The sequence below is a fragment of the Hakea prostrata genome, chromosome 8 (genome assembly GCF_041222555.1).
Source record: "Hakea prostrata isolate BN-2017 chromosome 8, UWA_Hpros_2, whole genome shotgun sequence".
NCBI classification, from domain to species: Eukaryota; Viridiplantae; Streptophyta; class Magnoliopsida; order Proteales; family Proteaceae; genus Hakea; species Hakea prostrata.
The window spans coordinates 53,626,982-53,651,494 of NC_142607.1; the positions used below are offsets into that span (position 1 = coordinate 53,626,982).

At 38.7% G+C, this 24,513-nt stretch overlaps 1 protein-coding gene and 1 long non-coding RNA gene across 3 annotated transcripts in view; one reads left to right on the top strand and one right to left on the bottom strand.

Annotated features, from left to right (window-relative positions):
- LOC149008624 (uncharacterized) overlaps positions 1 to 13,467 on the bottom strand; it is a 46,891-nt gene extending 33,424 nt beyond the window's left edge. For both annotated transcript variants that reach the window (XR_016175331.1, XR_016175330.1), the window contains exon 1: positions 13,193 to 13,467. This is a non-coding gene — a long non-coding RNA (uncharacterized LOC149008624). The remainder of the gene's footprint in view (positions 1 to 13,192) is intronic.
- Positions 13,468 to 13,729: 262 nt separating this feature from the next.
- Positions 13,730 to 21,889, top strand: LOC149008625 (AP-1 complex subunit sigma-1-like). The gene is made up of 7 exons (XM_089165460.1): positions 13,730 to 13,934; positions 16,320 to 16,406; positions 20,399 to 20,490; positions 20,624 to 20,732; positions 20,905 to 20,940; positions 21,268 to 21,354; positions 21,431 to 21,889. The coding sequence occupies exons 1-7, from the start codon at positions 13,932 to 13,934 to the stop codon at positions 21,500 to 21,502; spliced, it is 486 nt and encodes a 161-aa protein (XP_089021586.1). The 5' UTR covers positions 13,730 to 13,931; the 3' UTR covers positions 21,503 to 21,889.
- The last annotated feature ends 2,624 nt before the right edge of the window (positions 21,890 to 24,513 follow it).

The following is a 24,513-nucleotide window of genomic DNA, read 5'->3' on the forward strand; positions in this document are numbered from 1 at the left end:
CTCGTCCACCCATGTGAGTGCCACAAATCCCTTCATGTACTTCAGCCAGAGCCGACTTCGCTCCTTCGGGACCTAGACATCTCAAAAGGGGTCCAGAATAAGATCTTCGGTACAACCTTCCGTTTTGCATAATGAACCTTGCCGATCGTACTCTGACTAATCTTGCCTCTTTTGGATCCTCTGATAGTTTATCATCTCTCAGGTATTCCACTATTGGATCCATCCAGCAACGCTCTGCTTCAATGTAAGAAATTTCTTTCTCGTGATAACTCGGAAATGTTATCTCTTCAATGTAGACCGAAGGGTCTAAAATTTTCTCTTTGGCATTGGCTAATTGGGATAGCTCATCTGCCATTGTGTTTTTTGTCCTTGGAATCTGACATACTTTCAAATTCCTGAATTCTTTTTGCAATGCTTGCACAATCTCTCGATATTTCTGCAAGCGAGGCTCTTTAATACCATACTCACCCTGAACTTGATTGACAATAAGCTGAGAGTCACTATAAATAGTTACATATGCTACTGCCAATGCTTTTGACAATCTGAGTCTAGCTATCAGGGCTTCATATTCTGCTTCATTATTGCTAGCTTCGAATGCAAATCTCAATGCATATCGAATGATAAATCCCGCTGGACTCTTTAAAAGAATTCCAGCTCCTGCTCCGTCTTTATTACTCGAACCGGCCACATATACTTCCCAAATGGTTGGTATAGTGGGCTCTTCTACAATGTTCTCCATTGGTGCAGTAGTTTATACTACAAAATCGGCTAGTGCCTGAGCTTTGATTGTCGTTCTAGGCTTAAAGCTTACTTGGAACTCACTGAGTTCAACCGACCAGGCCACCATCCTTCCAGACAAATCAGGTTTGCGAAGAACTTTACTAAGAGGGAAAGTTGTAAATACCTCTATCGAGTGAGCCTAAAAGTATGGCCGTAGCTTCCTAGCTGCTGTTATGAGAGCTAGAGCCTGCTTCTTGATTTGAGAATACCGCGTCTCCGCATCAAGTAAAACGTGGCTGACATAATAAATTGGCCATTGCTTTTTATCCTTCTCCCGAACGAGTACCGCACTGACCGATGAAAGGGATGCTACTAAATATAGCTGTAAAACTTCTCCCCTTTCGGGTCGGGATAAAAGCGGTGGCCTCCCCAATGTTTCTTTTAATTCCTCGAAAGCTCTCTGGCACTCTTCAGTCCAATTCGCTTCCTTGCTGCCCCTCAAATATTTAAGTGCCTTAAAAAATGGTAGCCACTTTTCTCCAGATTTTGAGATGAAACGGTTCAGAGCAGCTATTCTCCCCGTTAAACACTGCACATCCCAAACAGTTTTTGGGGCTTCCACATCAATTAAAGCTTGTATTTTGGCTGGATTAGCCTCAATACCTCTCTGTGATACCATGAAGCCCAAGAATTTGCCTGAAGAGACTCCAAAGGCGCATTTCTCCGGATTCAGCTTCATTTGATATTTTTGCAGTACTGTGAATACTTCTGTTAAATCTGCGATATGCTTTGCCCTTGCAATGCTTTTTACCAGCATATCGTCAACATAAGCCTCGACATTTTTCCCGATTAGGTCTTTGAATATCTTGTTGACGACCCTCTGATATGTAGCTCCTGCATTTTTCAGACTAAACGGCATGACTTTATAATAAAAGCTTTCACGATCAGTCATGAAAGCCGTAAATTTTTCATCCTCCTTATTCATGAGGATCTGATTATACCCCGAGTAGGCATCCATGAAACTTAAGGTTTCATATCCTGCAGTTGCGTCTATCAAGAGGTCAATCCTAGGCAACGGATAGCAATCTTTAGGACAAGCCTTATTGAGGTCGGTGTAATCTGTACACCTCCTTCACTTCCCATTCGCCTTCTTAACCATTACCACGTTGGCTAACCAAGTTGGGCATTCAATTGGTTCTATGAAACCAGAACTCTTCAGTTTTTCAACTTCGCCCCAAACGGCTTCGTACTTTTCTATGGAGAAATTTCTCCTTTTTTGGATAACTGGTTTCACCTTTGGATCTATCCAGAGTTTATGCTCTGCAACATTTCGATCTATTCCTGGCATGTCTTCAGCAGACCATGCGAATACATCACTATTTTGTTGAAGAAAAGACTTCAACTCTCCTTTGAACTCTTCCAGCTGCTCAGATCCGATGTAAGTAATCCTTTATGTATTATCAGTAAACAACTGGATTTGCTCAAGCCTTTCTACCGGCTCGGGCCTTTGCATTTCTGCTTCTTCCTGATCATCCAATACTTCTATTGGTAGGGCATTCACCTTCCTTGGGCCCTCCTTGTCCTTCAAATAGGCAACATAGCATTGCCGAGAGATCCTCTGAGTCAAATGAAACTTGACCAATTCCCATCTCAGTCGGGAATTTTATCTTCAGGTGCTTCGTAGAAACAATAGCACCTAGCTTGGACAAAGATGGCCGCCCAAGGATAACATTGTAAGCTGGAAGTTCCCGAACCACCAAAAAATTTATTCAGACAGTAGCTTCCTTGGGAAAACTCCCAATCAATAGGTCCAACTGGACAGATCCCTCCGCTATTGCAGACGATCCTGCAAAGCCATATAAATGTGTGGATGATGGCTCCATCAAGTCCTCATCCACCTTAAGCTTCTGATACACCTCATAAGATATTAGGTCCACAGCAGACCCTGTATCAACTAAAACTCTATGTACTTCTCGGCGCACGATCTCTACCTTGATAACTATGGCATCATCATGAGGTAAACAAACGCCTCTCTCATCTTCTTCGCCAAAGGTGATAGAATCTTCACCATTTGGCTTTTACGCTTCTGCGTTTCTCCAGTTCCAACAAATTTAGATTTTGTTTTCAACCTCCGGAGTGATTTGGGTTCGGGGCCTCCGAATATTGTAAGGATCGGTGACCGAATAGCATCAATCACCTCCTTACCTTTTTTAGACCTCGGAGCCTCCTTCGGTCGTTCTGAACTAATCGAACGGTCCCTCTTGGGGCCCGTTTCACGTGGCTCCTCTCTTCTCTTATTAACAAAATTGGACTAATGTCTCTGAGATATTAATCCTCTCAATATCTGCCTTCAAATGACGACAATCATTTGTGTAATGACCGTAATCCTCGTGGAAACGACAATATTTTTCTCGATCCTGCTGCTCTCCAGGTTTTAAAGGAATCTTTGAAGGCCACTTCAAAATATTTCGCTTCTTAATGATATTCAAAATATCAGCCCGAGGAGTATTTAATGGAGTATACTCACTTTTACCAGGAGATCTCTGCCTGCCATGCCTGAGGCTTTCAAACTCAATCACGAACATTCTGCTTTGGCTTCTGCCTGTTCTTAGGAGCCTTTTGTTCTTTGGTGGAGGCTTTATTGTCCCCCTGGCGTGCATTTAAGATTTCCATGACTTCAGCCTGCTTTTGGCATCTCTATACCAACTCAGCATAAGTTGTAGGCATATCTTGAAGTAATAACTCCAAGAGTCTTCGGTTAATGAGTCCAGTTAACAAAGCAGTTTTAGCTACTTGCTCATCTAGATTCTCTATCTCCATTGTAACTCTATTGAATCTTTTCAGATATTCTCGTATCGATTCGCTCTTCCCTTGTCTTATAGTAAACAAGGTTTCCTCTGTCTTTTTTATCTGGAATCGCCTTATGAATTTGCGTGCCAACTCATCGAAGTTTACGATCCTTCCTGATGGGAGGTTCGAGAACCATTTTTGTGCCGCTCCGGTTAAAGATGAACCAAAAACCCTGCAGAGAATTTCATCAGAATTACCTGCAACTGCCATAGTCTGCTGATAATAACCGATATGGGCCGTAGGATCTTCAGAGCCGTCGAAAGTGGAAAAAGTTGGCAAACGGAAATTGTGAGGAAACTGGTATCCCGCAATTGGCTCGGCAAATGGAGTCTTTCGAATAACTGAATAGATATCATCAGTTATCCTTCCTCTAGCCAGTTGTCCCAGCTTCTGATTAATATTGGCCAACTCCTGACCAATATGTGTTGAATGATCTTCTGCAACACGATCACGACCCTAAACAAAACGATCATCACGAACAACCCATTCATCACGAACAGCTCGTCTAACAGTTGGTGAGTGAGTTCTCACTCTTGTAACCAACCTTGTATTTGAATCGGTTGTACTTCCTTGCGGTCCGTCAAACCGATCATCTCGCCTAGGTAGATCGTCGACTCTCCTAGGCACTCGGTCACCTTCATGAAAGTTCTGACCGATATTCTGATTTTCAGTCAATCTCTGATCCCGTGGTAATACACGCCTTCCTGTGTCGCGATGATCATGTTCTTGTGGTAATACCACTTGTCTGGTTAGCACACGGAGTGCTTGTGTGACACCCAGCCTAAATCTAGCCCGGAGACCCGATCTGTTTTGGGTGTTGTAGGTTTTGTTTAATGTTGACTTTGAAGTTTGACCGTGATTTCAGTTTTACTATCTTTGAAAATCTTAGGAAGATGTCTTTGTGGGCCATCTCAGTAGAAGATATGGTGTTTGACCCAAAACCCATGGATATTGATGATGGTGTTTCCTTATGGAAACCTTATTTGATTTGGTGTTGAACTATTTATTTGTGAAGAAGAACTTGGTTGATGGACCTAAAGCTTAGTTGGACCTGGTTTGAAGACATCCCTCCATACTAGGTAAGTAGTATGATGTGTTGAAAGAAGCCCATCCAAAAATATTGAAGTTTAGCCTATTAAATCCCTATTTTTGAACAAGTGTTGCGGCAATGGCATTTTGGTAAATATCTGTTTTGAAGGTTTTCAAAAGCTTTATTTCCTTTAATTTCGTGGTAAAATATTCCCACCATGTTTCTAAACCTCTAGATAGTGTGGGATCGACCTTTGAACTTCCTCTTTTGCAACCAATCAACCATCGGGGTCAATTTGGTCAGTTTGGTGAAACCCTAGTAACTCTTGAACTCTTTGTGCTATTTAAAAGGGGGAACTCCATGTGTTTCACTCTCAATCTGTTTCTAAGTCTTTGGAGAACGTGGGAAGATCCCTAGATCCTCTCCTTGAAGCCAAGAAAGATCCTCAAGCATCTCTTGATTTCTTCATCGGTTTCTCTTCTAAAATGTTGGTATTCAACTGCTTCTTCTTTAATTCATTCTTTCTTCTCTACTTCTGATTTTCTGATCATGAGAAGGGTGTTACACTACTGTAATGACCTCTTCTTTAATTCTTTTAACCCTAGAGTGAATCCCCCAATTCACTCTATGATCTTGAAGCCATATGGCGATGATCCTTGAATTTGATTCCACCAAAGCTCTTGATGATACTTTCCCTGAATTTCCTACCTATCTTTATTATTGTGGGGAAGGTCTCATATTATTACCATGACCTTCCCATGTGTCCTCATGATTGAGGAGTTGATCCTTGTTTTTCCTTGGAACAATTGGCAACCCTTTATTTTTCTATTAATTCATTGGACCCTCCCCAAAACCTTTCTTGATTGTAAATTCCTTGCCCTAAAGGTGAATCTTTATTCTCCTTAGTCTTTTCGTGGGATACACGGATTCTTGTTAGTAAATCCCTAATTGTATGATTTGAATTTGTTTCCCTTCACTTTAATTGAGAACCTTATTTTCTCTCATTAGTAGACCCTTTCTAATTCCATTCTTTATTTTGAAATACTAATGAGATTTTCCTTTATCTATCTTGGGTTGTTTTTATGAGAGGTAACCATATATGAAACCCTATTGTTCTTTTATTTGTTGGAAACTTCCCAACACTTTTTCAGATTGTGCATTCTTTGTTTCTCTTTCCCATGGGTGAATCTTGATTCGTTGTTTCTCTTTCCCTTGGATGATATTTGTGTTAACCTAAACTTGATCACTATATTTTCTTCATGATCCATGTTTAACCTAATTAGGATTTCTAATTATTCTTTCTTCGTTCTTGTTCTTGTTTGAGATCAGGAAGAAGATGATGCATTCTTGCAACCATCTATTCCATGATCTCATTCTATTCTTTGAGATCTATGATCATCATCATGATCTTAACCCTAGCCAAATAAATTCCTGAAACCCTAACCCTTGAATGATCTTTTCGGAAACCTCTTGTAACCTTCCATGTGGGGAAACCTCATGGGTAATGTTTCGTTAACATAAACTAGATTTCCTATGATTTCTTGTTATTTTCTTGATAACAATCATTCCCTCTCTTTCCGTGATCATAACCTTTTCATGAGCCATATGTTATGATGAAACCCTAACCTCTTTGTTACAAACCTATTATGATTGATTTTTCGGACTATGATCTCCCCCATGTCTTCATTTGGGTTTGGTTGTACTTGGTCTTCAACCCCATGAGCAAAGCACCCTTGTATAGCAATATACTTGGGGGCGGTTACTAGTGGCGGTTGATTAAACCAAGCGACGCCTTAAGCGACCGCCGGTTCGCTTGTGGGAAAATGCCCTATTTTGCCCCCGTTCGTTATAAATAGCATCCCTCGCCCTATTAACGCATTATTATGTTCGGGATTGCTATTTTGGGCGATTAGGCGGTTGTGGAAACGTGCGGGATTCAGGTCTGAAGTCTTTGTTAATGATATGAAACCTTTTCTCTTCTATTATTGGTGATTCTTATTAAGGTAATGAATCTCCATCTGCAATTCTCTTCTTTTAACCTTTAATTGATTTGAACCCATCCCCATTTTTATTAGTGGTTACCCAATTGATTTGTTGTATCTCCCTTTTCAATGTTCTTGATGAGATCCTGTCCAGAAACGAATCCCCGCATTTGTTTAATGGATGGATCCCATCAAGGGGAATGATTTGGGTAATAAATCTTTGTTAATTTTAGGGTTTCTTGTTACCCCCTTGTTCTAGACCTTTTAAGCTTGAAATTCGGACTAAGATCATCCCAAAACGGATTGAAATCGGATGATAAAAAGTCTGATTTTCGGAGTTGGAAACTGCTATGAAGCAGGCGGTCGCTGTGGAGGTCGCTTAACTTAAGCAACCGCCACAAGCAACCGGCTAGTTTCCAGTAACTGTGTAGGTTTGATTTTTGAATTGTTTTGACTCTTGACTCTTATACATTCTTGTAACCCTATGCCTAGGTGTTCTCTGTTTCAAATAAAAGTCTTATAATAATTTTTGGATTGCAAGTTAGAGGACTTCTACTAAATTACAGGTAAGGACATGCATTCTTATTTATATGCAATTACATATACATGATGATTCTGTTGTTCTATTTACTATTCTTTGATCATGTAACTTGCTGTAATTGTATAAAGCATGTGAATCTTATTGTACACTTGTTGTTTGTGGTATTCCTTGATGTACTTCATCTTTTATGATATTGCACAACGTGTTCATGGTATGATAAAGAGTGTTGTAGTGTGATTGTGATGGAAGGGGTATTCCATTGGGATATCTTGGCTTGGGATATCGAAGGTGTGGAATGGGACACATGCCTGCTAATGTCTCCAACACTATCATGATTACTTGATGACATACTTAGGGAGTCTAGAATTGCATGGCTAGGTACCCCACATGCTATTACCCTTTCGGCGGGGAATGAAGCCGGGTGACCCGTGACAATGGTGACGTGACTATGTTTCATCCAACAGCGGTAACCAGTCCGTGCGGAGACTCGGTGGTCCACTATTGGTCATGTAATGGTAGGGTTGCATATGTTAGGGTTGGGCTCATGGACGTCAAGGAGCGGACCGGGTGTCACGAGGAGTCATGAGAGCATCCGCCCCAATAATATGTGGATGACCATAGGGTTAAGGAGTGGAGTCCAACAGAGGTAGCAGTCCGTGAGGATTCACACTCCTAGGTTGCGAAGGATACTTGAACCGAGTTGGTTGGTGCCATAGGGGAAGTATCCGGACTTCATATAGTATGTTACCATTATGACCTTGCATTGGATTAGAAACCCCGACATGCGCCAAGTACTCATTGCCAATGGTCGTGGTGAGAGAGTGTTGACTTAACCCCCAACCACGGTTTTGAGAGCCGGTGTGGACTTACCCCTTTGCCCGGGATCCTACAGAGGTAACCGGTCCTTGCCGGATCGAGTGATGAGACTTACCCAAAGGAGGGCTGGTGTATATCTTAAAGCATGTCACCATTAGAGACTTGCATAGTTAGATCTTAGTAGCATTCATATTTCTGCATATCATCCATATCATTTCATATGTGCATTCGTGGATTGTATTGACATATATATGAGAATTGCTTGTTCCATCGAGTTCGTTGGAACTCATTCCTTTCATTGTATGTATTATATAAACTGTACGAGATGGTTGCACAACGTCGGAAGTTGGAGATGATTCGTATGAAAGAGCCTCTCGCTTAAGCGATGTGGCACGACAGGTGATACATGGACTTGCAGAGCATGAAGCCTCCGAAGATGAAGATTATTTAGTTATTCTTTTGCTCCGCTGAACTCGATATTACATTTGATTCTTGATTCTTTCCTTTGATTATTTCTTGGATATTTATTGGAGTATTTGGACTCCTGTAACCTTTTTATTAATTATTGCGCTATTCTTGCTCTTGATTACAGGTATTTGTATTTATTATTATTGATAGACTAAAACCATGGATCCTGTGACGGTTCGCACCCACGGGTCGTCAAGCGGGTAACCGGGCCTGGCGGGCGGGGTGTGACAGCTTGACTTACGTCAAAAAGTTGGACTTTCAATTGATCCAATTGATTTTGGAGTGTCTTTGGAGGATTGTGTCCCCCCTGACCGCCATCTACTTCGAGAGGTGGTAAACTTCCCTGAGGAATATCTGGATTATTTACTCCAAGGATTTGGACACCAGTATCGCGTTGTACAGCGGCTGCTGCTGATCTAGTCACCATAGCTTTCTGAATCTTTCCCACAGACGGCGCCAAATGATGCGTCCAAAACCTGCTCAGCCCTTAGATCTCCTTAGAATGACTCGCAAAACGAAAGCGTCAGATGTGGCCCGACCGCTGGGGTCGGGAGTCCACCTCTGAAGGCTAAGTCAGTCGATGAACTTAATCACAAACGGCTCTACTAGAAGCACAGAGCTAAGGAATGAATAACTGGAAAACGATTTAGATCATAAGCATCTGAGTGTTTACGTCCAAATGTGTGTGCATGGATCTGGATCTCCCTTACCTTGTAGGTAAGTGATGTTTATAGAGTGTACCTTCGAATCTTCTTCGTTGGATGTATTTGAGCCTTCTTCGGATAGTCGTTGGATTCTAACAGTTAGATCCGTTGAGCGATAGACTTCTACTAGTTTGGACTAGTAGAGGACTCCTAAGATAACCTTACGGTTATCCGATGATTATCCCTTCAATAGTGATAAGTGACAGCCGCCAAGTTGTGTCTGCCATCATTAGGGTAATTAACCTAATCCATAAGTTGGATTAGGGCATGCTTGTGGCTGAGTTAGTTTTCTTCCTCAGTAAGCTATCTCCTGGACCCGGCTCGCTCTCCGGCGAGTCGACTCTCTTCACCTCGACCGGAGTCGAAGGTCAAACCAAGCATGAACCAGGTTCGATCATATTTTCTCCACATCACTAAGTGAAACCTCTATTATTGCCCTTGCCGTTGCAACATCTTAATCAGTAAGCAAGGTCTTCGGTTTCTTCTGACCATTAGTTCTAAAGAAAGTCTCAAATAGTCATTTGAATGATTCGGCAGTCTCATCATAAAGCAAAGCAACACTAAAAATAATTGTAGTCCTATGATGGTTGAACCTTACAAATACACCCAAGGGCCTATATTCTTTATTTGTGCAAAAAGTAGTGTAAAAAACTACCACATCACCGAACAGTTCATAATCACACTGCAACCTATGATCAGCCCAAAATATATTTGTTATCTTTTCTTCATTGTTCATCTGTAAAGAGTACACAAAAGCAGAGTTTAACTCCCGTTGTTTCTCTAAATAGAGTATCAAACTCCCAGCATCATCAAAAGCTAAATCACATTGCCGTTTGGTATTGAGATAATTCTGTAGATCTTTCTTGGTGAAGCCAAGGTTTTCAATTCCTTCCTGCTTGGAAACCCAATTAATCAAATGTTAATTTGGTCCCCATTCTAGTTCTCTCAGCTAAATCTATCTCAATAGCTTGGCTACTAGGTATTGCATGCCAAGACCGCATTAAATGTATGGTAGTTGATGTGTGAAGATGATGGTTGTGTTTTTCAAAGTCTATACATTCATACTGTCCATCAGCCTGTAACGATATGCTCATTTTTGCACCACAACTAGTTATACTCTTTGCACGATGTAATGTTCTCACTTTATCCGATTCCTTCCACTTTCCTTGTTTACTACAAACATAAGTCCTTTGCACGATGACATTTGGATCTTTGGTGCTCTTGTGGCAATAGGCTCTTCTTATACCAAACCCAACATTATGCCCATATTTGTTATAAAAATTATAGGTTTTTTCTTCTAACTTAAATCTCATATCAATTCGAGACTTAGGACAACTAGCCATCACAAGAAAGTAGCCAACCAACCACTGAGATGTAGCCATAAACACAATAAAATGTGAGGAAGCATGTCCAAAATTAAAACATTTTATTATAGTTTGGTGTATCTAATAAAATTTCATTCTTCCATCAACAAATAGCACACACAAACAACACAATGAAAATAATAAATAATAAATAAATAAAATAAAAACTCGATGGAATATGACATGGTACTAAATTCCAAAATATCAGCCTCACCTGATGTGCTTTGGCTAGTATCTAACAACATATTCCCAACACAGGAATTACTATAGAACATAACAATTGAATCATATAAATGACAATAATAAACTACAAAGCACTTGGAGAGAAACCTGACCTACTATGAGGAAGTAGAGAACAAATTTTTAGGAAGCAGACTCCTAAAATTTTTAGTTTTTTCCTGTTATGTCCAATGCATGTTTACTACATGCTTGTAAAAGTAACTAACAATAACTAAAAGGCTTAAAGTACTTGAAAAAGACAACTTTAATAATGAAACACAGAAGGACACCGCCCCTACCATGAGTAACCTTTAAACACTCCCTTTAAGATGGAGTCTATGACTATATACCAGTTGCATGGCATTGAGTATGTACTGAACTCCATTCTAGTAGCAGCATCAACTTAACCGCACCAGTTCTCTGCATCATCGCAGACTCAATGCACCAGCAGATGGAACAAACAAGCAACTAGTAATACTCTTCAACTGATGACTAGAGCAGACAATGACTTTTTTTTTTTGGGGGGGGGGGGGTTAAGCGAACATATGGCAATGACAATCTTCAGATATCAGATGATAGCTCCAGTCTCCTCCTCAGATTTAGAAGCAAATGTGGACAAATAATGCAGAAGACCATAATGATAATCATCCATCATATGATATCAATAAACAAGAATTACAAAATAACGACAAATCATATAATCAAGGGCAGCCATAATAATGATATCAATAGCAACCATGGAGATCAAATAAATAAAGAACTCCAATGCATGACAGGGAACCCGTTACAACTATTGCTAAAAGATACCTAAGTATATATTAATGGTCTTTCCTGTAATTTAGAGGTCCGTTCAAAAAGACAAGTGAAGAACCAATTTGAAAGAAAAAATAAAAAATATATATATATATTGAACAGGCTTGCAGGAACACTCATCCAAGTTAGCAAATGTATCAAACCAACACTCTGGGATTGATCAAACCATTAAACCCACCAATGCTCTGTTTCTGTTTGACATAAACTCTTTGGATGAACCAATAATTGCAACAGAATAAACAAAAGTAGAGAGAAAGGATGAAGATTATCTCCTGGAGTTCTGAATTCACCTTGGTCGTCTAGGCAGGTACCTTTCTTGCCTACTTGGTTTGGCTTGGCATTTTACCTTCTCCAACCCTTGGTTCCCTTAGCACCTTGACAAGTATGTTTCATATATTTCTTAGCTAAGAATTCAATCTGGATAAGAGATTTTTTTATGGTGATTCATGTGGGTGATTCTAAGATTTATATTTTCACTTTGATATTTGGATGTAGAATTGTGAATTCACCCATCAAATATTGTGGATTACCTCTTGGTAGTTACTCTAAATTGGCATTTTCACTTTTTTTTTGGGTAATCCTATTTGTAAAGCTTCACAAGATGAGAGAAAAACCATGACACAGGAAGAGAAAATCACCTAAAAATTTATTCACTAGGGTTTGTCAAAAAACAAATGCATCACATAAAAGGATATGGTAAGTTTGTAGCATCAACCCTAGCGGACAAGGTAATAGGATCTATGAATTCACACTGGGAAATGTTCTTCTTCAAACAAATAAGACGCTAAAGAATAAAAACTTAATGGGATGTGTCACATTTTCTTTTTTTCTGAGTTAAATGACATCTCTAATTTCAAAGCTTAATTCTTAACACTGACAACTGATCATATTAGACCCAACAATCTCTATGTTTAAGGGCATAAAGCAAGCAAATTGAAAAGAGGGGGGGCAACCAAACGTGAACATGCAAGAGTTTAGGCTGACAACCAAATGTTTATCATACACTTCTACCTGGACACAAAAAATTTCGACCCCCTTTTTTTAAGCTTCAAACATTATCTTATTGATACAGAGCAAGCATTATTAGAGATAATATCTCAGCATTATCCCATGTGCTAACAAGCATAAAGACCAAAATAGTTCCCCAAAAAATTGGAAGAAATTGTTTTTAATTCGAAGAAAGGATCCTGAGAGTCATAGATGACTTTTAAAAGATAGTAAATTGCATCAACCTTTCAGTTACCACCTGTACCTCCAAGGCTACAACTTAAACAAAAACTACCCAGCCAAATCTTGGATGAACCAAACGAGGTCAAAGTCGTATAATCAAGGCTGCTATAATCAAGGCATTTGAATAAGCTCGTTTAATTAGCATGGAATTAATGTAATAATGGATGAACCATCAGAGATAGATTTGATTTGACTACCAATTCAACAACAACAACCCCCCCCCCCAAAAAAAAAAAAACCACAAATACTGAACAAGAAAACAATAGCCACATTGAAGGTTTTACAGCTTACCAAGGAAGCGAAATGCAGGTTAGCATGGAATTAATGTAATAATAGATGAGCCATCAGAGATAGATTTGATTTGACTACCAATTCAACAACAACAACCCCCAAAAAAAATAAACCACAATACTGAACAAGAAAACAGTAGCCACATTGAAGGTTTTACAGCTTACCAAGAAAGCGAAATGCAGGAAGCCACAAGCTTAAAATATATATTTTTTTCCCCTAAACTTCAATGAGATAAAAGACCATCGTCGACGAGGAAGCCACATGTAAAGAGCTTAGACTTGCTTTCTCTTTCTCTCGTTCGCAGACTTGGGATGCAGAAGACGCAGTGAACAGAGTTCACGCTTCAGATTTTCGGAACCCTAACTTGTCGTCGTCGGAGAAACCAGGATTGGAGCTCAGGCTTGCTTTCTCTTTCTCTCGTTGGCAGACTCTCTCTCCTTCAAGTTATGCTTTTCAGAGAAGGAAGAAGAAGAAAGTTTCCCTCGCTTTGGCATTTCAAAATGCTTCGATCTTTTGAGCCGGTTTGGTTTGAGACGGATTGAACCGAACTGGTTTACCTACTGGTTAATTCACTTAAAACATACCAAAGCTCACATGTTTAAAACCAACGGCTATCAAACAATATGCCGTGGCTTAATCCTAGCCGTTCGCAGCAAAATTGCAGCGCAGCATTGTCTCTCCTTAATTGACTGCAAAGGGAGAAATGAGATGGTTCACATCTCCGTCCTCGCCGATGGTTGTTCTGCTCCAGCGACAAGGGTCAGCTAACCTGGTTACTCTCTATTTCTCGCCGCGACTTTAGTCTTTTCTTCGGCGTCACATCTTTCGGATCTGGTTATTCGTTATCTCAGCTTCCTTGAACCTCTGAGAAAAGGTGTAATTGTTAGCGATTGGAACGCCAAAATGGTTATTCCTCACCCTTCAAATAATTCTCTATATTTACTTCCTTAGTTTTCTGTATCTGCAAATCTATGGTTTGATTGTCCACCGATTTCACTCTGTAAACATCGCAGTTATGAGCCATAGTGTAATCAGAAACGGTTAGTGCCATACCATTTGGTGTTGCTTTTTATCCCTCGATGATGAATTATGCTTCTTGAAGGTCGGTTTAGATTGTGTTGATTCCCTCACTGATCTGCTCTGTGGATTCTACTAATGCACCAGATTTTGGATGCACCGTTGTATGCATAAGCCAATTGATCTATCTTCCTGCCTGTTTGGTGCTTCACATCTTATATCTTACGCTTTGACGTCCATGCCAGACACTGGTTTATTGAAGAATGAAAATCAAACCAGAAGCAGTCTCCCAATATATCAGAATTGCCCTTCAAAAAGACAATCAAGAACACCATAAATACTAAAAAGGGACATTTTCTGTGATGACACTGAGTCGTCTTACTTCTTCCTTTCAAAATTTTGTACCATTGAATTCAACTGAAGTTGTCTAAAGTTAGGTGACCTTTTGCATTGGTAGATTCTGAAGAGAACTTGCTATTGATTGGACAAGTTGAGGAATTTAAATTCTAGATTTATAAAGAACGACTAGTTTTCTATTTTTGAAGCTTGGGAGGAGATTGATCTTTGTGGGGATGTAAACTTGTGACGTTGGGAAGCTTCCCTAATACCTTGTACTACATCTTGGTGGAAATCCAAGCCATTAAACTCGTCAGCCTTGAATCATTCTTTTCTTTCAATTTTTTGGGGAAGGGGTATTATGGGAAGATTGTAGGGGGGAAGGTATTGATGGACATGCTTTTGTTTTCTGAGCTGTAGAAACGATGCAAGAATTGGAAATAGGTAAGGCTTCTGATGCAGTTGTATTAGACGTCAACCCTATACGGAGGCCTTTTTACAAGCTTCGAAGGTGCCGATGGCAGTCCACTGGGCTGAAATTGACTTTTATGTATTTATTATATCATACTCATTATGTTGAGTTGTAATGGGTCTAATTTGTATCCCCATAAATTGGAGATAATGCACTATATGGGGATAGTAGTTGAGTTGAGAGTTTGAGTTAGAAGAATACTAAAATCTATATAGAGTTCTGCTTTATGCTTATTTACTTTATTGTGTGTAAAGATGACTAGCGGTCCCTCTTTATACAGTCAAATTGCGAACTTTAGAAGGTGTTTATATATGTAGTACTCTCAATTAAAGATAATTAGGGTAAAGAATATGAGTTTTAGCAGTATTGAGCAATGCATAAGGGATCAGTATCTCAACTGGATTTTGTTTTCTTCTCTTCTTTTGCGGAAGCATTGTTGTCTCGTCTCTTTTTCCCTCCCTTTCTGTCAATCTGTTTTCTTTCCTTAACAATGCAACAGCCTCATTTTTGTCAGTTATGATCATGGATTTGAATATTAGGGCTGTTTGTGCACTTGTGATCCATAATCTGGATTTTGAGATTTCATTAAGTTGTCTAGAAGGAATCTTACCTTGATGGGTCTCTCCCTGGTTTTAAGATTGATTGAGATCAATCTTTCTGTGGGTGCCATGGCCAGCTTAAAAAGGACAACTTAATTACTAGTGACATGGTATGCCAACTGTTGGACGGCACCTGAACTTTTCAAGAGATGAATCTAGTTAAATCTGAACTGTTATGGATAGTGGAGATGCTCTAGAGATCACAGAAATTAGAAAGTGGAATTGAAGCTTCCTTGATGAAGAATAACTATGGAAGTTCTACATTATGTTGCAAACCTCTTTCTCCTGTTTTGAAGCTTGCATGTGAAATTTTGAAAATTTTCGAATCAGAATTCCTTGAAAAGAGACTTCTTGCTTGGAAATAAGTCTAGTTGCATCAAACTTGTTTCAAAATCCAAGACCTTCACCTTTTAGGAGTTCCCTGAAGGCCACGTTGTTCTAGTTTCTTGATTAGAATGCCATTCAAACAGCAGGTCTGCTTCTTGTATTAGTTCATATTCACATCTTCTTTTTCTATGCTTAGAGACCTTCATCTTGAACCAGTCAAACTGCATACCTCTAGGTTGACTCAAAAGATTGTTCTTACATAAATGCATCTGTATTTCTCAGACATGAGTGACATGTACCATCCCATGATTCTGAATTAACAGTCTTTGATGAATTTGTGAATATGCTGATAACAAATTAAGTAGTGTGTTGTCATGTCTTCTTCTGATTGAGAAACTCCCCTTAAATCAATGTGAAATACAAGTTCAACACAGTTAAGCCCCTAATTTTGTTTTTTCAATTTCATGCGGTCTGGGGACCAACTATTCCTGCCGTTGCTGCTTTAATATTGTTATATATTTTCTCTTTTGTTTGTTCCAGATTCACTTTGTGCTTCTTATCAGTCGACAAGGAAAAGTGAGGTTGACAAAATGGTATTCTCCGTATTCCCAAAAGGAAAGATCAAAGGTAACATTTCCTTAGTCCTTGCATTACAATCCAATGGTGTATTTAACTGACTCATCCTCGTGTTCTTGCATCTTACTTGAAAACCAACGTTATATAAGGTTGATGCCTTTTGTATTTTTTGGCATGTTTTTCGATTGGCCATGCCAAAATTATGTATGATTGATAAACAAAAGATATACATGAATACAAATGTAATGGTGCATCCTGTACAAAAACATACAACATATTGGAGAGCTACTGATCTGAATTGTAGAACATCAAGTTTCCAAGATAGGTTACTACCAATCAGGCAATTACACACAAAATTCTCAGATTTCTCAATTTTGTGAGTTTCGTAGATATTACCACATATTTTGGTCCACAGGCTTTTAAGTATGATATGTCAAGGACTGGGAATTATACTAGTTATAGGAGGTTATTTGTTGTAGTCATAAAATTAAGGTTCTTGCATGGACAGTGACTGGTCATGATGTTTATATTTGTGATGGTCATCCCATCATTAACCATGGGTGGGCGTGGGTCCATGTGATAATTAAACCTGATATCCTTCTGATGGGTTAAGTTTCAACCTGGGACAAGTAGGCGAGATGCCTTAGAATTGGATTTTTAAGGGTGAGTTTGACAACTTTTCTATACTAAAAGCTTTGTTTTTCGCAAAAAGCATTTTTTGGTGTTTCCGTGCATAAAGAACGTTTTTTGATCAATTTTAAGCATTTGATAACATGTTTAAAGAATGTTTTTTAAATATTTTCAAAACAAAAACATGTTTGATAAATTGTTCTTAGAAATTTGTTTTGGATGAACTTTTATTTAGATACAAGTCCCTTTCAACCTTTGAGATCCCCTGGCAAACTCAAATACAAGACCCATGAAGATGAGACTTGTACCAGGTTACTGCCTCTCACATTTATTTGAAATTCTTTTGGATGATCCAACATAGAATATGGCAATTATATAAAAAGTTATTATTATTTTTCTTATGACAATGCTTACTAAAACAGTATAGGCAGATTTCTGAACTTGGTTGTATGCCTCTAATTTTTTTGAGTTCTCTTCACTCTACGTAAGAGTTGATTACAAGCTAAAATGTAGAACTAGGTAGGGAAACATAATCCTATTAGAAGATTGAAACATACTTTAGCTGATAAGGTTGCAATTTCACTACAAATCTGATACATCAATGGTAAGGCAGAAGAAGCACAAAGCATTGAAACAAAAAAAAAAAAAAAGGGGGGGGGGGGGGTTTGGGGATTGCTCATTCTTCTTAACCATTCCCAAACAATCATCTAAAAGGCCAAAAAAAAAACTGGAAACACAACAACAACAAGAGAAGCAGAGCCACATCGGAAAAAATTGATCAAACACAATACGAACAGAGTCCGATCTCAAAAAGAGGTAGTGAGAGAGAAGACGAGTGAAGAGAGGCTGAGAAGCTACCTTATGGAGGAATAGAGACGAACTCAGCTGCCATTGGAGTTGCAGAGCCATTCGAGTACCTCTTGTAATGCGAGAAAACACAGGGTGGTTGAGGTTTCTATCGAGCGCATTTTTAGTTTAAGTTGTTTATGAAACTGGAAAACAACTCCGGGGTGTTTTGCAAAAATTGTTTCTTGAGTGTGATTTACATCCGGTTCATTTCTCAAGCCCAAAAAAATGAACCGGTTTATCAAACACAATTTAGTTGTTTTTTGTATCCAAAGCACATGAAAACAGAAAAAATGTTTCCTGAGAGAGTTACAAACGCACCCTAAGTGACCAAGAACCATAAATTTGCTAAATTCCATTAGAATTAACTTTTGTGGAGCCTTGGGTTCGTGTTTCCACTACCAATGCCTCTTTTTGAGTTCATGTTTCCACTTCCAGTGCCTCTTTTTAGGCTGAAAGTTGACAGGGAAAATTGGTGTTGGGTCCTTTGATCAACTCACCATCACATCAGGCGATGTGGTGTCAAGCCTGAAGATGATCCCTCATGCTGTTTTAGTCCACAGCAGAACCCAAAACCACAGACTGCAAGAAGCTACAAGAGCTTTAATGTGTCTTTCTGTGATTCTAATTCAGTATTTATTTTTAGCAGTTGCCTTTTCCAGTTCCTATGCATAGTTGTTGGATTTTATTTTTTTTAGTTAAATAAGTATTTAGTTTAGAACAGTGTGCTAGTCATTGATGTTTCTTGTTGAAGTCCAAAATTCATTTTTTTCTTTAAATGCCATGTCTAATGATGTATATATATATATAAGTTATTCGTTAGGATTTTTTCGATAACTGTTGTATGAGAAACCCCATCATACCTGGAGTTTTTCTCCTATCCTCCCCCCAACCCCCAAACACATATCTTCTATCTGTTAAAGTTGTAACTTCTTTTGACCTTTCATCTTCTCCATCATCTGTGGTTGCCCTTTTGTCCCTCTGTTTTAACCCTCTTATATCAGATATGATCCATTATTTTCATATCTAATACAATGGCATCATCAGGCCTTTTTTTGTGCAAACCATCTTTACCTTGCTTAATTTGCCACATGGCAGAAGGCATGATCTGGTGATGGTAGCTAGTGCAAGGATAAGGAATTGCTGCTAGTAACCATATTTAATAATTTCATCTCTTTTGTCTGAATGATGAATGCCAACTTTCATGTATTGGTGCATATGAGTTCGGCCAATCTTCTGTAGAAATGAAGAACCAAAAGGAATTATAATGTTGCATTCTTTTTTTCTTTTCTTCTTTTTTTTTTTTTTTTGGGGGGGGGGGGGGTTAGAAGAATTATAACGTTGTCAATTTTGATACTTCCGAAGCTGTCAATGTATTTAATAATATTTCTTCTCCATTAACATTTTCATGTGCAAGTGTTCTTTTTGGTTTTCTTAAGTGAGCAATAATGAAATGATTTTCAGTTGTCCTTTGTACAATTCGGATATAACAGATGACATCTCTTACATTTACATGATTGTGAATTATCATCTATTGTCTTTGCAACCTTTTATACTGCCATGCAATCAAATATTTATTTATCGTCATCTTTTGATCATCTTTATTTCATTTCCATTAATATTTTCATGTGCCAGTGTTCTTTTGGTTTTCTTAAGTGAGCAATAATGAAATGATCTTCAGTTGTCCTTCGTACAATCCAGATATAACAGATGACATCTCTTACATTAGATGTTGATGTGAATTGTCATCAATTGTCGTTGCAACATTTTACGCCACCATGCAATCAAATCTTTATTTATCATCTTTTATTTATTTCACATTTAATGATATTTCTTCTCCATTAATATTTTCGTGTACAGTGTTCTTTTTGGTTTTCAGAAGTGAGCAACAATGAAATGATTTCCAGTTGTCCTTCATACAGTCCAGATATAACAGATGACATCTCTTACATTAGACATTGATTGTGAATTATCATCTATTGTCTTTGCAACCTTTTACACCACCATGCAATCAACTCTTTATTTATTATCATCTTTTGATCATCTTCTTTTTCTGGCTGAATAATTATATCCCCTAGGAGTGGAAGAGCTATTTAATCTACTGGTTATTTCTTTAAGGGCATCTTACTTTGTTTGATGCAAGCTGATGGAAGTTATTAACTGGCCAACTATCAATAGGACTGACTATTGTGCCTTTTGCAATTGAAATTGACTCTTGTATTGGTTTTGGTTTTCAAGTGGTTGTCATTGATCACTGATTGGAGATGGTTGAATGTTACATGTTTCTCTATTTAGCAGTATTTAAATGCTTTGCTTCTTGTAGTTGATGGCTTCAACAGTAACATTTGAGAAAGAGAGAATTTACATTCCATAGAAGTGTTTAAGATGGAGTCAATTTTGGGATCTGGTGGAATATAAATATTTGCAACAAATTGGCTTCTTCCTTCTTAGCTCCATTTGTGAAGCTATTCATCCTAATAGTTTCAGTAGAAAACAGTCGATGTTTAAGTATATTTACAGTATTTTGCGTTTCTAACATTTCCAAATGTTTTCATCTCTATCAAAAGGTGCTTCGAGAGCTAAGTGGAGAGATTCTTTCACGAGGGCCTAAGCTCTGTAACCTTGTTGAGTGGAGAGGATACAAAGTTGTATATAAAAGGTAGAACATGATCACCACCAGGATGTTATTGATTTTGATTGTTTCCTGCCATTATTCAAGGAATTCCTTTTGGAAGGGATCAAATTTTCGTTCTTAAGGACAAATAATTGATTTCTGGCAAACATCATAACAGATATGCCAGCCTCTATTTCTGCATGTGTATTGACCAGGCTGATAATGAACTGGAGGTACTTGAAATAATTCACCACTTTGTTGAAGTACTGGACCGTTATTTTGGCAATGTAAGTGAACTTATTCACGAAGGATAATTTGACTGCTACTTTAAAGTTGCATTCCCCCTAACCCCCCCCCCCAAAAAAAAAATGGTTACAATGCATGTGGGTTATTGATTTACTTCCTCTCTCTCTCCCCCCCCCCCATCCCACCCAAAAAAAAAATTTGTACCCTTGTTAGGTCTGCGAATTGGACTTGATCTTCAATTTCCATAAGGTATGTTCCTCCTTTTATTGTGTAAAACAGCTTGTCTTTCTTGGTTGATGTGTATGATATTTTGACCTGTATGTTAGAATCTAGATGCATCTCTGCTCTCATCTTTTGCATCACCTGTTGAATTTTTTCAACCACCAAGCTTTGACCTGCTGACGACAAATACAGCAAACATGTCGATAATTGGCCTCCTGACACCATTTCCCCAAAAGAAATAGAATAAAAGAAAGAGAAACGAAATCACAGTTACAGTTGGATAATGCGTAGCTGGATAACCTGTATGCTGCAATAGCTATCCTTTTTCCTAATTTTTGAATGCAAACTCGACAGGCCTACTTCGTACTGGATGAGATTTTAATTGCTGGTGAACTTCAGGAATCCAGCAAGAAGACTGTTGCTCGTCTTATAGCTGCACAGGTACATATGATCAGTTGAGACTCTCCACCATTTACAAGATTTGCATGGTTGTTAAGATCCCCTTTTTTGATTGCAGGATTCTTTAGTGGAGACAGCCAAAGAACAGGCCAGCTCGATAAGTAATATGATTGCTCAAGTAACCAAATAGGGTTCCCATTGCTTTAATCTTTTGTTAATAGTTGGTATTCTTTGATTACTGAAATGCACAATCTACTTCTTGTGTAATTGGACCATTTGAAAACTATTCGTTTCTATGATAATTGCTGTTGCTCATTTTTCGTCGCTGTGAGTTAGTGCCCATTTTGATCGTGCAAGCTCTTATAAAATCAGACATGGTTTCCAGTTCTATGTTGTGACTTGTGGGTGGGGGAGTCATATGGATAGGACTGGTTTAGGCATGACTTTAAATATATATAATTATAAAATGTTTTAATTTCTCTGGTATTGGAATATTGCTGTTTTTCAGGCTATTAGTGGATGCTCTTAATTAGAGAATAGTGCCATTTCGGAAACCTCCATGTTCAATTGTTCAGATTTAGTGCTTGCAGCCTGCCTTCCACTAATTTTTTGTGGAAAATCGAATCAATCAGGTGTATAATTTTTTGTATGAGGCCAAGGTAAGGTGGGTTAATGCATGTGTTAGGTTGTATGTATTTTAAGACTTTTTGTGGAAAGAATGACACTGATAAATTCATCCAAAGAAAGATCACATTGATAAGCTTACCAAAACAGGGTTGAAGGGTTTGGTGTAGATTTTTTTTTGGTGAAGTTCATCGGGCCAGCTTTGGCTGCCCATGGTTACATCCTCAAGGGAGCTTTTATATAATTAATATAGAACAATGGACTTCGCCATTGGCCCGAAGAGGATTCGAACTCTGACCTCCTATGTGAAAGCGTTGGTCTAGTTTGGTATAAATTTTCGGTCGTGTCGTGTTATGTTTATCGTAACCCTCTTTGATGTAAAGATACTGACACACATGACACAGCATGTCATGGATCCCATACCAATATAGCACATGAGAGATACTAGAGTCGAAAGAAGACAAGCATATACACATTAACATGTTTGGTCTGGGTGCTGGGCAGGAATAGTTTTTCCCAAGTTCAGAGACTGACAGAAAAAACTTCCCCTCCCGTTACTCTCCTGACTTTGCTTACAGGATACAGAGTAACCTCTGGAGAAGAAAAAAAATTACTGAAAAGTCAGAGCATGGTTAATTTGATGATGAAGAGAGGCAGCACATTGCTACTTCTGTGAGTGAGAATTTTGGTTAAAACTTATCAAAACAGAGGAAGGAGATACATAGTTTGAAGCTGTTGAATTGCATTTAGGAGTGCTAGTTACTATGTAGATGCACTCCAAAGTAAAATAAAGAGATTCTACTGCTGAAAGAACTTTGTGTATCAAAATGCTCTTAGTATTGAGTTGTAAAGCCTTGAGAATAATCGATGGTTGATGCCACATTGGAATTGGACTTCCTAAATTAGGAAACCTGGAGTGACCTCAAAGCAAAACTGCACGCTTCTGACATCATAAGGTTGCTTAGATTCACACTCAAACACTGTAGGGGCAGAGCTAATCTGTCTGCAGTTCCACACAAGGTGATCAAATGTCACTTCCTTTTGGGAGCTTCAGAATGGTTCTCTGCACATATGGGCTTGCGCGATCGCTTGGAGAAGACAGGGAACACAGAGAGAAATGGAGCAGTTCAAAAGAGGCTTGAACTTAGATCCAAGCATCGTCGTCGTCATCTATATTATGGATTCAACAAAATTCCGAGGACCTACTGTTTGAATCTGGTGGGTGATGTCTATTTTTCCGTTGTGATGGTCACTTTGATTAACTTAGTGTGGCTTCACAAGTAATGTCTCCTATCTTCACCTACGTACGTGGGTAAGGAGAGGAAAGTTTCTTGCCTGATTTGGCAAAACTTGTACAAAATGATGATGATGATCACTGCATTTATCATATATACATTGAAATTCTCTTATATGGAAATGAAATCTTTAACAATAAAAGGAAAATGCTGCAACGTTTCTGTGTGAGAGAATGTGAAAGGCAAAATGAAGAAGAAGAAAAAGAGGGGAAGGGAGGAAGAGTAGAGAGCTTACCAAGAAAAAACAGAGATAGAGTTAGAGAGAGAGAGAGAGCCAGGGAAGAGGCAGTGCATGGGGAGAGCAACGACAGCTCTCGTGACTGTTGATTACTCCACCTCATGCTCTGCCTTATCCCTGTCTGCCATTTCTGCTTTCTCCACTCATGAATACATACCTCCCCTTCGCACTGTAGTTGACGGATGGATCAATCAGCACCCTTAAATGCTTCCCAGTTTCTGAAAATCCCCAATTCCCAAATGCCCAAAATGTGGGTTGATCAATTGATCATGATTCATTCATCAGCATCAGACTTGATGGACTCCCAGCTATCAGTCCTCCCTTCTTAGGATCTCTGTCTCTCTTTCTTGTTGCACCATGAGCCGATCTGCAGATGCCAGATGAAAAATTGTTTGTTGTGTAGTCCTTATAATCCATTACCATCATATATAGGAGGACTAGGAAGTAGCAGGGGCGTGGCTGGTGGAGTAGGACGGAAGAAGGTAATGGGAAGAACTCCTCTCTTTTCTTGTAGTACAAACAACTCAGTACACAGTAGTACACGGTGCTGTACATCATCAACACTCGTACTTCCCTAAACTAAACCTAAACGGTTTAAAAGTACAAAAGTCAATTATTACTCAAAAAGCATATTTTATACAATATTATGATTATTATTATTTTATTCATTAATTAGATAATAAGTCTTTTCCCAACTAGGTCTGGTGGGGTTTGTTACATGAATTCTTGTCTTTTAATTAGCTCTATTTGATATTGTACCAGACACAAAACCAAGAAACTGTTTGTGATATTTGAGTACAAGTACTACTCATAAACTGGTTGTTTGTTGGTACACATTTGTACATTAGTCGTATGTTATTTTTTAAATGAATAAATAATTAAATTACCAAAAGCCAAGGAAAGCAACGAAAGGAACAAAAAAGGGGGGGGCAAGAAAAAAGCTGAGAGACTCCAAGAACTAACAATTTGCCTATTTCTTGGAGAATCTACAACAGAGGGGAAGGGGAGAGAATGCAAATACAAATAAACATCAAGCGAGGGGCA

Bases quoted from the DNA above. Each gene is read 5' to 3' on its own strand.
- LOC149008625 (XM_089165460.1), top strand. The intron at 20,733-20,904 runs GTAAGTGAACTT...TACCCTTGTTAG, and splicing joins TGGACCGTTATTTTGGCAAT to GTCTGCGAATTGGACTTGAT. The intron at 21,355-21,430 runs GTACATATGATC...TTTTGATTGCAG, and splicing joins CTCGTCTTATAGCTGCACAG to GATTCTTTAGTGGAGACAGC.